Consider the following 15,026-nt stretch of genomic DNA (forward strand, 5'->3'; position numbering starts at 1 on the left):
TGTACACAGCAGGAGGAAGAGGCTGACCCCTCCATCCTCCCCTGCCCCCACCTTGCTCTTTGGCCTTCTAGGGAAGGAGTACTCCACTGTCAAGAACACTGATTTAGGCCAATGGGAGCTGAGGACTTACTACACACAGCTCAGCTACATACCCCTCCCTTCCAGGACCTCCATTTCCCAAGTCCCTCTCGTAGCTGCTCAGCCTCACCTGGGAGGGATTTGGAGCCTGGTTTGGGGGTTAGGCCCCGAGCTTCAATCACTTCCACCTCCAGCTGGCCACCCCGGTCCATGATAGCAATGTGCACATCTCCTGCAAGGGAAAAGAGGGACAATCCAGGCAGAGTCAGTCAGACAGGGCGGTGGGGGGTGGGGGGTGGGGGCAGTCAGTTTCTGGTGAGCATGTCAGTCTGCAGGGGACACTGCAGCATCACCAGAAAGGGAGCATGATGGGGCAAGCTGCAAGTGTCAAACTGTTCTCAGAGACCACTTCATATTTTTAAATTTTATTTTATTTTTGGTACTGGGAATTGAACCCAGGGGCACTATACCTCTGAGCTATATCCCAGTTCTTTTTTGTTTTTTATATTGAGACAGGGTCTCACTAAGTTGCCAAGGTTGGCCTTGAACTTGCAATCCTCCTGCCTCAGACTCCGAAGTCACTGGGATTACAGGCATGCAGCACTTGGCTCTTAGAGATCACTTTAAAATGCTGGGTGAGGTGGTACATGCCTATAATTCCAGTGACTCAGGAAAATGAGGCAGGACGATTGAAAGTTCAGTCTCAGCAACTTAGTGAGTCCCTGTCTCAAAATAAAAGGGACTGGAGTTGTAGTTTAGTGGTGAAGTATCCCGAGTTCAATCCCCAGTACCAAAAATTAAAATTAAAGAGACCACTTCAAAGTGACTGAGAAACACTTTGATAGATCCTGTGGCTTGGGATGGGGGCATGACCCTCAAGGGGCATGCTTGGGTCACAACAAATGGCTGCCAGACTCCCATCATCTGGCTGACTAGGAGGCTTCTGTTTCCCTAAACAGAATAGGCAAGTGTGGGGACAGAGAGCGTCCTGCGTCAGGAAGGTTGTGTGCTCTCTCTTCTTCATCTTCCCTGCAGCAGCCTTCAGCCACTCCCATTAATGTATCAAACAAATACTGAACGAGTGTCAGTGGGAAGTGACACCAAGCCAAGTTGGCCTAGGACACAAGGCACTACCTGGGAATGGGGCCACTCAATCCCTTGCCAGAGGAGCACAGAGAGCTGAGCACTCACAAGGTCAGATCCTGTGTCCAGCAAGGTCAGATCCCATGTGTGGAATCATAGCATTACGTGATTTCTAGGAACTCTTAGCTTTGTTCATCATGGATTTAGAATTATGCAGTAGACACGTGGAACAGCCTTCAAAGCAATAGATAATCATAAGCCTGATCCAGAAAAATTAAATGGGCCAGACTTCTGGTTCAGCCACCCATTTCAGATTCTCTGAGCCATTATGCAATTGCTCACATTTGCATATGAAAGAAGACAGGGATTTACTGCTTTCAGGAGGCATCCTAAAATTCATCTTCCTGCAGTGATTCCTGACCTCTTCAGGGGGGAAAAGGAGGGTCTTGGGAATTAATCTCCTCCATGTCTGGCTATATCTCACTCCCAAACCAAGGAGAGGAAATGCAAACCTGCTTTCCCAGTTTTGGACACAAGGGGGAACCACGCACAAAAGTTCTAGGCTGTGATGGCACATTAGCCTTGTGGATGTGGCTCTGCTTCTCAATTCATGGTCTAGAGGAGAGGGAAAGCAGGTTCCCCAGGCCCTTAAGAGGCTGCCAGAAAAGGGTGGGAATTAGGCAAATCCAGCCCAGAGCCAGATGAGAGCTGCACTGCCTCTCTGAGGATCCCCGTGGACCCCTCTTCCAGAAGAGGGCCCTGTGTGGGCCCTTTCAAGGAAGATGGGGAATGCTATGGAAAGAGTCCTGGCCCTGGACCAGACCCACTGTGCACCTTGCCTTCCTCTTTTGCTGGGAGGGTCAAAGATCGAGCAGTCTGGATAGGGGCCGACTGTGGGCATCTGGGTCAGATAATGCTCAGGCCAGACTGATGGGGAAGGGAGAGGAGGCAGGAAGCACCTCTGGTGAAGCCAGTCTGGAGAGGAGCTGCTTAAAGCAACACAGCCTGAGGGAGGGAGGAGTAGTCTGAGAGTGCATGAAATGAGCCAGACTGAGCTAAGAGGACCAAGGCTTTAGAATGTCCTTCCTAGCTGCAAGGAAGAGGAATGAGAACATTACTAGATGGCTTCTAGGTGCCAGGCACTGTTAGAAGTAACAGGTCAAATCAGCTCAGTTTCTACAGAGCACGTTAAAAGACCTCATGCAAAGCAACTTAATAGAAAGGAGCTCAATCAGCTGGTGCGAGATTGCAGAACTCAAGAGGGTATTATTATCCCCATTTTACAAATGAGGAAACTGAGGCTCAAAGAAGGGAAGTGACTTGTCCAAGTTTCCACAGAGAATTGGTGAATAAACTTCAGGACAGCCAATGCTACATACAGGTGATGGTTGAGTGAGGTGAGGGAGGGGACATGCTCTAAAAGTGCTGCGGGACAGCAGGCAGAGAAAGGCAGCCCTTCCTCCCCTCTTTGATGAGGGAGGGATTGATGAACACTCCACCAACTCCTCATTGGCACAAAAGCCTGAGGGCGGGCTCCTTTCTGCTGCCTGTGCCTTGTCATGAACCCCAGCAGCAGCACCAACACCACCAGCTCACCCTCCCTGCCTTGGCTGCCATCACCCCACTCCCCACGCGCTGCCCTCAGGAAGACTCACCCATGGGGGGTGTTGCCAGCGTTTGTCGCCCCACAATTTGGGCTGGTCCCAGCCCATCCAGGAAGTCACTGAACTGGCTTTCAGCTCCCAGCCGGGTGGTGGGAAAGATGAACCTGCAGGAGGCGGCAGAGGGGCCTGTAAGAGCCTCTGGCAGCACTGGGTGGACAGGATCTGCCCTGGGCATGGGGCTCCTCCTCTCCTCTACACAGTATGAGTGCACTAATTTGACTGGACAAACAACTGTTCGTATCTGCATATTGAAGAAAAATTATTTGATGTCACTGAAGAGACAAAATTTAAAATCTCATAATGATGGTTTTCAATCTTTAAGTTCCAGGGATTTCTGAGGTGACCCTCAAAATGCAGGACCTGCTGGACATCTGTGTTTCTCACCAGAGGATGTCGATGCCAAGAACCAGAGAGGCCAGAAATCTCAATGCCTGGAGCAAATTCTAAGAACTGAGGTTTGATTTGACCATAAATTTAAAATCCTAGTCAAAAACTACAAGGTGGTGCCCTGAACAGCAACTGAGACCAAAATAACACAATTATAGGGTTGAGATGAATGGCAAGAGATGGTGGGTGGTCCAGGGCAATGGGGGTCCTGGAAATAGTAACAAGAAAAACTGCTGGTGATTGAAAGCTGGCCAGGTGCCAACAGGGCACTAAATGTTTCACGTGTACTGTGTCTTTTTTTTTTTTTTTTGGTATCAGGGATTGAACCCAGGGACACTTAACCACTGAGCCACATCCTTAGCCCTTTTTATTTTTTACTTGAGATGGCATCTCACTAATTGATTAGGTACTAATTGCTTAGGGTATCATTAAGTGGCTGAGGCTGGCTGTGAGTTTTCCATCCTCCTGCCTCAGTCTCCCAAACTGCTGGGATTACAGGTGTGTGCCACCACACCCAGCACACTGTGTCACTTAAACATTACAAACATTCTGTGTGGTAGGAACTACTATCCAATTTTGCAGATGAGAAAACAGAGGCTTCAAGAGGTGAAAGACTTGCCTTGCCTACAAAACAGAGATGATGCCCAACTCACAGACTGTGGTGCAGGCTAGGGCAGATGGTACAGGAAAAGTTCTGGACAAACAGGAAACAACAAATGGTGGTTAGTGTCGCTGCTGCTACTGTTGTCATCAAGAGAAAAGTGCTGTTTTTTCATGTCCTCAAACCTAGACATCTGGGTGTGGCCAGCAGACAAAGGCCAAATGAGTAAGGGTTGGCCTAGGCCTGCTCAGGGGCTATGGTGGACCAAAGTACTAAGATCTGGCTAGACAGATTAAAGGCTGTGCAGGAAAGAATCCCTGTTGGACAGGTTGGCCTGGAGTCCCGAATGGTCAATGACAGGCAGGGAGGGGTATGCTCATTAGAGAGGCTATGTCTCCCCCACTACACTGAGTCTCCTCCACTCCCCAGGAAGGCTTCACGACACCCACTTTTTATTGACCATGATCAGCAATCATCCAGTATCACCTTCTTATACTTCTTATAACAATAGGATCTGAGAGCTTAAAGAAATGTAGACTCTCAAGGTCACAGACTTCTAGGAGCTTAGTGTAGAGTGGGTGGAGCTTTGACTAAAGGTTATAGAGTCAAATGGCCTTCATGTAAATACTGACTCCACCCACTTAACAGCCGTGACATTGAGCAAGGTTCTTCCCCTTCTCCTTGCCTCAGTTTCCTCACGGACAGACATAATGGTAGTTCCCATGTTCCCTGGGATGGTTACAAGTGTTAAATGATCACCTTTCCTGGGCTGATTACAGTAGGTATATTCCAGGGCAGGAATCACTGATCTGAGGTACTCAAAGGTGCTCTGTGCATGACAAGTCAAGTTAAATGTAGCAGGTATTCTCATTCATGGAAGTAGGTATGATAGGTCCTCTGTATCCATGGGTTCCACATCCATAGACTCAACCAACCACAGATTGAAAATATTAAAGAAAAAATGGTGCCTTTATTGAACAAGTGCAGGCTTTTTTCCTTGTCATTATTTTCTAAACAATATAGCCTAACAACTATTTCCATTGCATGTACATTTTAATACATGGGTCTTAAAAGTAATCTAGAGGTTACTTTAAGTAATGGGATGATGTATGCAGGTTATATACAATACTACACCATTTTATGTAAGGGACTTGCACATCCTTGGATTTTTTTGTCTGTGAGGGTCCTGGGACCAATCCCTCAGAAATACTGACTATATAGCAAAGAAACATGATCACTGAATATTAATAATGGAGGACAGAATCCTGAGACTGGAAATCACAGGGCCTTGATAAAGCAGAAGCAGAAAGTGTTAGTCATCAACCATTGTTTCAGATTCAGAAGAGAAGAGATCTAAAGGAATATCTAACCCAGCAACTTTCAAACGTTTTATTGCAACCTGAATGTAAGAAAAGGATCTAACATCATGACCTACTACAGACCAAAGTATATCTATATGTGTAAAACTGAAACAAAAGGACACAAGGTAATTCATCCTCACTATGAGCCACAACCCCAGCCCCATAGGACATACTTGAGTTCTCTATTTCTTTTCCTAATGCTGGTTTTGACCCATTATGGTGATTTTATGTCTTGCTGATGAGTCATTGCTGACAATTTTAAAAACACGGATCTAGTCCAATCTCCTTTCCTAAGCTCCAAGAAAGCCTACTTGTGAGAACTCCACTCATCCAAGCCATAACAATGGTTTCAGAGTTAAAGGTAATTTAGGATTATTTTCCTTCCCAACCCTCTCCTTCTGAGCAGGGTGGCATGAAAGTGGTAGGAGGCAGGAGGTATGGGTCCCTTTCTGAAACACACAAAAGGAATTCACTGCTCCTGGGCTCTAGAGCATTCCAATGGAGCAATAGGAAGACCTGGGGGACAGGCATGGCATGTCCAGGGAAAGAGACAAGGGAGGCAGAGGCATAGGGGAATCCAGACATTTTGACTGGAAACCACACAGGAAGATCTTCCTGCCCTGCCTGCTGGTTGTGTGACCCAAGTCGAGGGGGAGGAGACAGAATGGGCTCAGCAGGGGCGCACATACGTGCCGTCGGAGCTGTTGCTGTTCGTGCTCCCATCGGTGGACTCCCGGCTGCCCTGGCGAGTGACGCGACTCCGCATCTCCACAGCAATGCCAGTCTCTGTGCTCCGCCGGATGTTGCTGCGCAGCTTCTTGGTGGCCCCTTCTGAGAACCCCACCCCAAGGAAGGGGGAGGAAATCAGTTCAAAACACACTGAGGCCTCTTGGACAGTGCAGAGGCGGGTGTGGCTGAGCCACCTCCAGAGCTGGTCTATAGCCTGACAACTGACCCTGCCAGAAGCAGTGACACAAAGCGGACTAGAAAGATGGCTAGAGCGTCAGGATGGTGGAGTTGGAGAGAGGCATGAGGCAAAGCTGCACTGAGTGGCCTCTACCCTCCTCCTGATGCCACCTGCCCGCTCTACTTCAGCCCTTGCCCCCAAACTTGTGTTCCTTCCCTCTCTCCCTCTCCCCTACTCTTCTGGAAAATATGCTTATAAGATTTACTTTCCTTCTTCCAGGTCCCCTCAGGGACCCCATCACACCCAGACCCCACAATGTATTTCTCTGATACTTTCATAGGACCTATTAAAACAAACAAACAAACAAACAAACAAACAAAACCAGGGGAGCCTGATCACTCAAACAAACTTGCCGTCTGAAGGTAGGTCTAGAGGGGCACGTGTGTGGCAAGCTGGTAAGGCCCTCAGGGAAGCAAGACTGTGAGCGGGACTGTTAATCAGACCTGAATTCACTCTGGCTTTGAGAAAGGTCTGCAGAAGAGCCCACGAGATTGTGAAGGGCAAGCCTGCCCTGTGCCTCTGTATCCTATACAAGGCATGCCCTGCCCGGCCCCCATTCCCAGCCTGACAGGGGACACGGGGCACTCTCCTTCTCCTAGCAGCGTACCATCCTACCTGGGTTTCCATAGCAACCTCCTTAGCTTTCAGTGTAGTCCCTTCAGATTTACTCTCCTTTTGGGAGGTGGGGTGGGGACAGACTGAGGGTTTGCGGGATTTCCCTGCAGAAGCCTGCTGACCAGAGGAGTTTCAATATGGAGGTGGGGCTTGGATGGAAACTGTATCAAAGGAGATCCTGCTGTCATTGGTTAGATGTCCCAGCAAATTAAGGGTGGGGTTCTTTACAGAGATGGGGGAGGCCTGAGGGAAGGGTGGGAGGCACAGCCCCTGAAAGTAGTGGGGCTAGGGGAACTGATTACCCTAGCAGTCTGCTCCCATTCAGCAGTGGGTTGGGGAAGAGATGTTCAAGACCCCAGCCTCGGATAAGGAGGACTTTACCCTACATTTCTTTCAAGAAGTCTCCACCTGGGGAGGAAGCCAGAGAGGGTTAGTGTCACCAGTGGATGGGGTGGCAGTGGATGGAAGGTGATGGGAACAGAGTTGGGAAGTAAAAGGAATGACTTCTGTAAAATCAGCCTAGCGCCTGGGATACTGGAATACCTAGCATATCCAGGATCAGTGAGATCACTGATACGTGTCTGTCTCACACACACACACTCACCTCAGCTCATACGTATTTCTTTCACATAGAGGATTATAAGCAGATATACACAAATGCTGACGATCACATATATAAATACAATAATCTCACATAGGAGGTCATGTGTATGTTTGTACAAATTCACAGTCATGAATGGTCCCACCAGGTCTTAGTCATATATATGTACATGACATACTCTGTCAAATGCAGTCAGCTTACACATATATGACGTTTTGGTGTGTAAAATACCTGGAGTTGAACCAATTCACTCGATCACACACAACAGTGCCCACCCACACATGGTGTGTGACCCACCACATACAGAGGGCTGGGTAAATATGGGGAGTGTAAGAGGACTCTCCCTGTCCTTGGCTCCTAACTGCCATGTCCCCTCTAACCCAGTTAGAAGACAGATGGGCTCTGAGGGCTGCAAGTTACCCTTCCTCCCCCTTAACATCCTCACCCCCTCAGCACACACTCTTTTAGAGTTTGGGAAAGCTCTGACCCGTTTGAAGTGAATCTAACTTCTAAGACTTGCCCAATCCAATGTGAATCCTTGAATGGGGGAGTCAGAGGACCCTGAAGTGGTAAGAGATACTTTGCTAGCTCACTATACCATTTCTCAAATAGGAATCCTGAGGTCCAGGTGCCAAAAGAACAGGGACTAAATTCCAGGCCCTTAGACTCCCAGTCAGCTGGCATGCTATTTCTCTGCCCTTCCAACACCCCATCTATTTGTGACATGACTCATTAGAGAGAAATTTCCATGTCTTTGGGGGAGGATAAAGGTCTTGCAGTCATAGGGGAAAAGTCCTTCATCCCTGTGCAATTTCAACCCCCTATCTGTCCAGGGAATAACTTTATGTAGTTTCTCTCTAGAGCACCAGGCCAACTTGCTTACAATAATTCTATATCCCTGGAGACTGAAAAACTTCAGGAACCATCCCAAATGGGATGGTTCCCTCCCTGTCCATACAAGGGAGGGGCAGTAGCAGCTTGCAGCAATATACCAGAAGGGACAACTTCTGAAATGATCCTGAGACCTCTGACCCAGAGCCTAGAGAGAGCCCAGGAGAGAAAAGCCACTGTCCTTGGTACTGAAAAGAGAAGCTCTATTTGGACAGGGGCTGAAGCAGTCGTGCATGACCCTGTGTGGAGCTGGCCTAATTCCAGACCAGATTTCACCTGTGTCCTGGGACCCAAAAGCCATGACTTCACCCTTCTCATTGCTCCCACAACTTAGAGAATTATAGATCTAGAAGGAAGCTGGGAGGGAGCATTTTTAGTTCCATTTCACAGAAGAAACACTGAAACCCAGTGGGAAAGTGACTTTCCAAAGGTCCCACAGGGAGCTACAGACCCAGGACTAGTCCTCTAAAGCACCAGGATGAGTTTTTTGAAAGTTCACTCTAGGGCAATATGATGAATAAACTGGTAGCGGGTGGCAGGGGAACCGGAAGGAGGTTGGTACAGCACTCGGGCTAGATATTATGAGGCCTGAACTAGGGCACAGGCTTTGAAACAAAGAGGGGTGGGCAGGGCTCTAGCTGAAGCAGGGTACAGATAAACTAGATGAAGGGGGCAACTGAGAAGGGCAGACCCAGAGCCCAGAAGGTTGGGTCCAGGAGAGGAATTCCTACCAACTTCACACAGCCCAGCCCTGCAGGGAACTGAGCCATCCCATCTGGGGGCAGTGGCAGGCGGCAGGGGGCACCCTTCTGGGAAGTTTCCCCAGAACAACAGTTCCAGGGCCAATGCCCATGGTGAGTTGGCTCCATTCATCCCTCTCATGCCAGACTTTTCCACTCAGGAGGAGGCCCCATGCTGGGACACTGGCATCCTCGAGGCTTGGATAAAAAATTTTTAAAAAATTAACTGAGAAAAGGAATAAAGATGGGAGAGGTGTGGAGGCCAGAGAGGTCTTACTTCTATTTCAACTCTACTGTGCCCATGGATAACAATAATGGCACCAACACACTTCACTGAGTGTCTCCCATGTGGCAGGAATGAGGTTGGCCACCTTCCCATTCATTATCTCATTTAACCCCTGGACAACAATGCAAGGCATGTATTACTGTCCTTATTCTACAAATAAGAAGCAGGCTGAGAGATGGAGTAACATGCTAGAATGGATCACCTAGAAAATGACAGGGTGTGGCTTCAGAGGCCACCTGGGGTCATTCATTCTCCAGGAAAATGCTTTCTCCCCAGGCTTTGAATGCTTGTCATAAATGAGTACAGTGAACTAGATGACCGCGAGGAGCCCTTCCTGCTCTGACATTCAGCAATTAGATGACTCATAGGGACCTTCAGTTAGAAGGGCATCTGGGCAATTCTGGTCCCAGCCCCAGGCCTTCAGCAGTGCCCTTACATACCATGGAGACAGGGATCCAGAAGTCCCATGGCTATTCATCTCCTCCCAAGGCAAAAGGTCTTCCTGGCATCTGCCCCAACCTTGTTTGCTGTCTGTGAAGTCTATGCAGATCATTGCAATGGCTCCCAGGGACTCAGGCCCCTGACTTGGCCTTGGGAGACTGTACCACCCAATCACTCTGGACAAGAGAAACTTTTGGACCTGAGACTGGATTCTTGGGCTTGGTCTCCCAAAGCCAGACCCCTGGGGTCTAACACCTCTGTGACTTCCTAATTGTAATACCCTGGCCCTAATCCCACCCGTTGGTCCTACCCTTGTCCTTGTCCTAGCCCAAGTTCTGAATTGCCAAATCCCCACCTCCCTCACTCCTGAGTCCCAGGCCTGCACTGCCCACCCTAAGGCACTAATAACCTCAAGCCCCTTCTTTATCCAGCCTCTCCCTGAGCCAGAAACCACATCACAGCTTGATTGCTGGAAAAGACCATCCCATGTGCTCCTGTTAAGGGTTTTTGTAAAAATCTATTTTAAGGCCTGGAAAAGTCCCCCACCCCCAGCCCCAACTGGGGAGTCTTGATGAGCATTCTCCCTGGATCCTCCGGCAACCCTGCCCCCCACCACCCCCATCCAGCTGCCTATTTGAAGGTTTCTCGGGGAAGTTGTTACTCTGAGCAAAATAAGCAGGAAGAGATTTTAAAACAAAACCAGCTGGTGTCTGAGCTGATACCACAAAGTGAGGGGGTCTTGGTGGGGAGGGCTGGCGCCTCTGTGATGTGGGCTCCATGTGTGGCTGTGTGTGATAAGGTGGGTCTCCTACCAGTCTGAGTACATCTGGGGTTGTGTAAGTGGATACCAAGAATGTGTACGTTTTCATGAGGATGTAGCTGTTAAGGTGTGTGAATGTGGCTGTGTGAGGCATGTGCATACCCAAGTATGACATGCTTCTGTGATCTGAGTGTGTATTTGTACTCAGAGGACTGTGGTTCTGGTTGGTTTTGTCTGTTGCCATGTATAGTCTGAATGAGAATGATCACTGCATGCTTTCCTGGTCATATATATGAGTGGCTTACTTGAACACCTGGGCACTCTACTTATGTGACTGTACAAACCGTGAATCTCTGTGTTTCTCTAGTTTCTTTTTGAAACATCCATGTGTAACTATGTAACTGTATTTATGTGGCTGTTTCTGCTCAGTGGACTTGGAGATGATAGATGAGACTGAATCTTATACATGCGTGTCTGTAAAATAGTGGTGTCACTGACCATGGTTGCAGGAACAAAGGGGTTTCTCATAAACAACTGCTGATTAATGCGTAAGTATAAAAGTTCAGGGCCTTAAGTAGGAGCCAACTAATCAGGTTTTAACCCAGGCTCCACCATTCCCCAGCTACGTAATCTGGGACATGTGCCTAGCTTTTTCTGTGCTTCTGTGCACGCCTGGAGGGGCTGAGGATAACAGGAATCAGCATACCTACTGGGCACACAACAGCACCGAGTATGTGGGAAGTACCATATAATTGTGCGGGGTGTGGGAAAGCAGCACATCCACCAATTCAGTACCTGAGTACTCACAGCACAGTGACCCACTCCCACCCCTCCATGCCCTGTGCCCTTTACCTGGCTGGGGGAGCTGAAGTGTGCTCTTGCTCCACTGGGTCAGGCCCACGATGGCCACCATCTTGGCGCCCAGGCTGCTCCGCCGCTTCTTGGCAGTGGTGGTCCCAGTCCCGCCCCCAGGTTGCTGGGATCCACAGATTTCGCCACTGATACTGGAGCTCCGCACAACATTCCTGGAAGATCCAGCTGAGGCTGGACCTGGCTCCCCGTTAAACATGATCCCAGGGACAGCAGAGCCTCAGGCAACTCTGCAGTGTGATGGGAGACAAAGAGATTTCACATGAGACTCCAATAAATCTACAGCAGTTCCACTACTTCATAGCTGTGCAACCCTGGGCAAGTCATCAGCCTCTCTGAGGCTATAAGTATCAAATCAACAAATTAATATCAAGGGCATGCACAGGGTCTGGCTCAATAAACAAGACTATTCGTTTTAGTGCGTGGCTACCTGGTTTGGTAATGAAGACCAAGGCTGTGGAATTAGATGGCCTTGGCTTGAATTCCAAAGGTCTCCAGGCACTAGCTGTGTGAACCTGTGACCAAACATCTTGGGATCTCAGGAGACACTTCAGCAAAATGAGGAATAAAAGCCCTTACCTTATAGGACTACTGTAAGAATGAAATGAGATAGCACAGGTGAAGTGCCAGGAACAGAATCACAGCAGAAAGAACACTCAGCCAGTTTAGGGTTGATTATTTCCATAGCAAATAATAAGAACAGGGAGAACACACCAGGCTCTACCTGTGCAGCTGGAGGAAGGGGTCCTCCTGGGTGAAGGGGATGGTTCAGAGAAGCATGAAGCAGCAGGCCCAAATCACCCTTCCCTGCTCTGCTGAGAGGCAGCCACCACGAGTGTTTTAACCCAGTTCCTTCCAGTCTCCTTACCAAAATAATTGGACTCATACTGTAAATACAATTTTATATCCTGGTATTTTTCATCTAACATTATATCCTAAGTATTTCCCAATGTCATTAACACTTTGTAAAAAGGTTTTAATGCCATCATAATAGTTTGTTGTAAATAGGTAGCATACTTGACTTAAATATTTCAATACAGCTACCTCTTGAATCAGGTCCAAGTTTCTCTTGCCTCATTTAAATAATCACTGAAATAAACATCTTTCTGCACTGGTTTAGTCTGCTGATGTCCTGGGGATTGACTCCTAGAAATGGACTGGGGGGTGGGAGGGTGTGGGGATGGCTGATAGCTTTCCCAATGTGCTGTCCCACTTCCTACATCCTGGTAGAGTAGTGGTTTTGTCCAGGTCCTACCCTGTCCTTGTTTTAGAGGCAGATCCTGATTAGTTTTGGACAATTGGTGAATGGCATTCCCCATGGTGACTCTCACTTGTCCAAGGGTGGGCATATGACTAAGTTGGCCCAATTCTACCTAAAGGGAGACTTGGATTCTATGCTTACAAGAGAGGTGGGGGTCTTAGTGTGTCTGTCTGTCTGTCCCCACCCCACAGCAGGCCCACTCAGAGTCTGAAACTAGTGCTGTGGAGGGTAACACAGCACACAGACCCCAAAGTCACCAGGCCACACCTGGAGTCTGCCTTTCTCTGGTCTTCCAGTTCTAAGAGATAATACATTTTCCATTGCTAAGCCAGTTTGAATTAGAGCTCTCTGCTACATCCAAAAGCATCCTGCCTGATACTGAGGGCATAAATGGTTTTTGGATTCTTAGACTATATTGCCAAATTCCTTTCCAGAGTACAGAAATTTACTCTTCTCATTAGCTGCATTCAACAAATATTTAATTTCCTAAAATTTCAAGGCCAATGCTGAGTGCCAAGGGTACAGCAGTGAGCCAAGCCAACTTGGTCCTGCCCTCCCAAGGCCTCTAGTCCAGAAGGGGAAATAGATAGTAAGTAACTAATTATGCAATTAAATATTTAATGGTGGTTACAATAAGTGCTGGAAGAGGAGGACAGAAGACTCTGAGAGCCACTCTGAGGGAGGGGGCATCACGGGTTGGCAGCCCTATTTCATACAGAGCAGGGGGTCTCCAGCTGTCAGCCTCTGTGACTCGGCTGCAAAGCCCAGTGCTGCAGTCAGCTCCTCTGCTCAAGCAGAGTACAGGAAAGCCATGCTCTGCACCCAGCACCTTCCTGGCTCTGTCTCAGCCCACGGTTCTCTTCCTGGGCGGATGCACATCCCAGGGTTCAGGGCATTCTGTTTGACCCTTTGCCCTCAGGCCTGTTACCCTGAGAAAATTTGACTTTCCAAAAGGACACAGAAAGGGGAGGAAAATGGGGGTGGAAGAGGAAAGACACCACTCTGGCTGATGAGAAAGACAGTCCCCAGGCAGGGGAGAGCGGTCACCTGGACTCCCGGTCAGCATGGCTCCTGCCAGCCTGGTGAATTAGGGCTGACAGAGGGGATGAGTCAAAGCCTTGTTTTGCCTTCTTTGTGTCTGGACTGCTCTCACTCACCCAGTGATGTGTGCAAAAACCCGGATTGTATTACTCCATCCCCCATCAGCTTTGCAGCTATCGGAAAGTCCCCCTGGACTCTGGCCTGTGATGATCTCTTTAGTTTCCAGCTCCAGTGCCAGTTTGTATGGTTTTCTGGATATCTGCATGGTCTTTTGGTGGAAGGTGGGACAGGGCTTATCTGATACGGGAATCTGCCAGGGCACAAGTCTAATTTAGTCTAACATTTCTGCAAGGTGCATAGTTATCTCTACACGGCACATGAAAAATCAGTCTCAGAGAAGTAAGGGAGTTGTCCGTCCCACTCAGATAGGAAGTGGCAAGGCTTGGGCTCAAATGCAGGTTTCCTGTTTCTACAAACAGACAGATGTGCTCAGCAGCCTTTGTCCCTTCAACTGACAGCTCATCCAAAGATGTGTGGCCATTCCTCAATCTCTGGTTCTGCCCTGGGTCTCTAAGGTCTTTGAGAAAACTGCAAGGCCAGTGCCTATGATAAGAAAACCCCCTGTCTCTGTCCCAGACTCTCCCAGCTGGCATAAGCATCTAAGGGACATCCCCACCCCCAGACCATACCTGGAGAAGCAAATACTTCCCTGGTGCGTACCACCCCAGGGTGAGAAAAGAAGAGGTAAGGGACAGAAATTCTGACCCTGCCAACTTTGGGAGCTCAAGTTTCCTTATGAATAATGAATTAAACCTACAAACAGATGGCTTGACATCCAGGACGCTGCACCATACAGAGCCATTTCCTCATCTTTAACTGCCGGGGAGAACTGGAGAACTGATGAATGTCTGGGGAAGCCCAGCCTGCAAGCCACTCCCCAAGGTGGGCAGAGGAGCCAGATCCAAACACTTGACCCACAGTCCTAGGTCCTGACCCTCTGTCCAGGAACCCTAGTGGGGCAGCCTGGAAGGGTTAGAAATCATGATGTGGATTAGAACGTGAACAGATTCCTTGTGCGTACTTCTTTGTGCCTTGGCTTCCTCGTCTGTGTATTAAATAAAGGGGTCAGAAGAGGTGGTCCAGAAAAGTCCTTTTGACTAGGAGAACTGAATCTATAAATGCATGCTACAGTGGAGGGCTCAGGACTGGAGTTCTAGCTTCTCTGGCAGTCACTCTAGTTCAGGAAGGGTAAATCAGAGAAAGACAGAGATGGACACCTGGTCCCTATAAAGAGGGAAATCCACTCTGTAGCAACCCCAGAGCCTTCAGACCACAGGGATGGAAACGGGGAGAAGGCAGAGATGGGGGCAGGGTGATGA

General features: G+C 48.7%; 1 protein-coding gene across 6 annotated transcripts in view; it reads right to left on the reverse strand.

Annotated features, from left to right (window-relative positions):
* RIMS3 (regulating synaptic membrane exocytosis 3) overlaps positions 1–15,026 on the reverse strand; it is a 57,263-nt gene that overhangs the window by 8,095 nt on the left and 34,142 nt on the right. For 5 of the 6 annotated variants that reach the window (XR_013764690.1, XM_079145121.1, XM_079145122.1 and 2 more), the window contains 4 exons: positions 11,328–11,575; positions 5,864–6,005; positions 2,817–2,929; positions 209–310 (listed from right to left, as the gene is read on the reverse strand). Coding sequence is in view for 5 of the 6 variants with exons in the window: in XM_079145121.1 (XP_079001247.1) it covers positions 209–310; positions 2,817–2,929; positions 5,864–6,005; positions 11,328–11,544 (574 nt within the window). In the remaining variant the exon portion in view is untranslated. The remainder of the gene's footprint in view (positions 1–208; positions 311–2,816; positions 2,930–5,863; positions 6,006–11,327; positions 11,576–15,026) is intronic. The other variant, XM_079145124.1, reaches the window with a different exon arrangement.

Source organism: Sciurus vulgaris, assembly GCF_902686455.1.
Source record: "Sciurus vulgaris genome assembly, chromosome: 1".
Taxonomy (NCBI): Eukaryota; Metazoa; Chordata; class Mammalia; order Rodentia; family Sciuridae; genus Sciurus; species Sciurus vulgaris.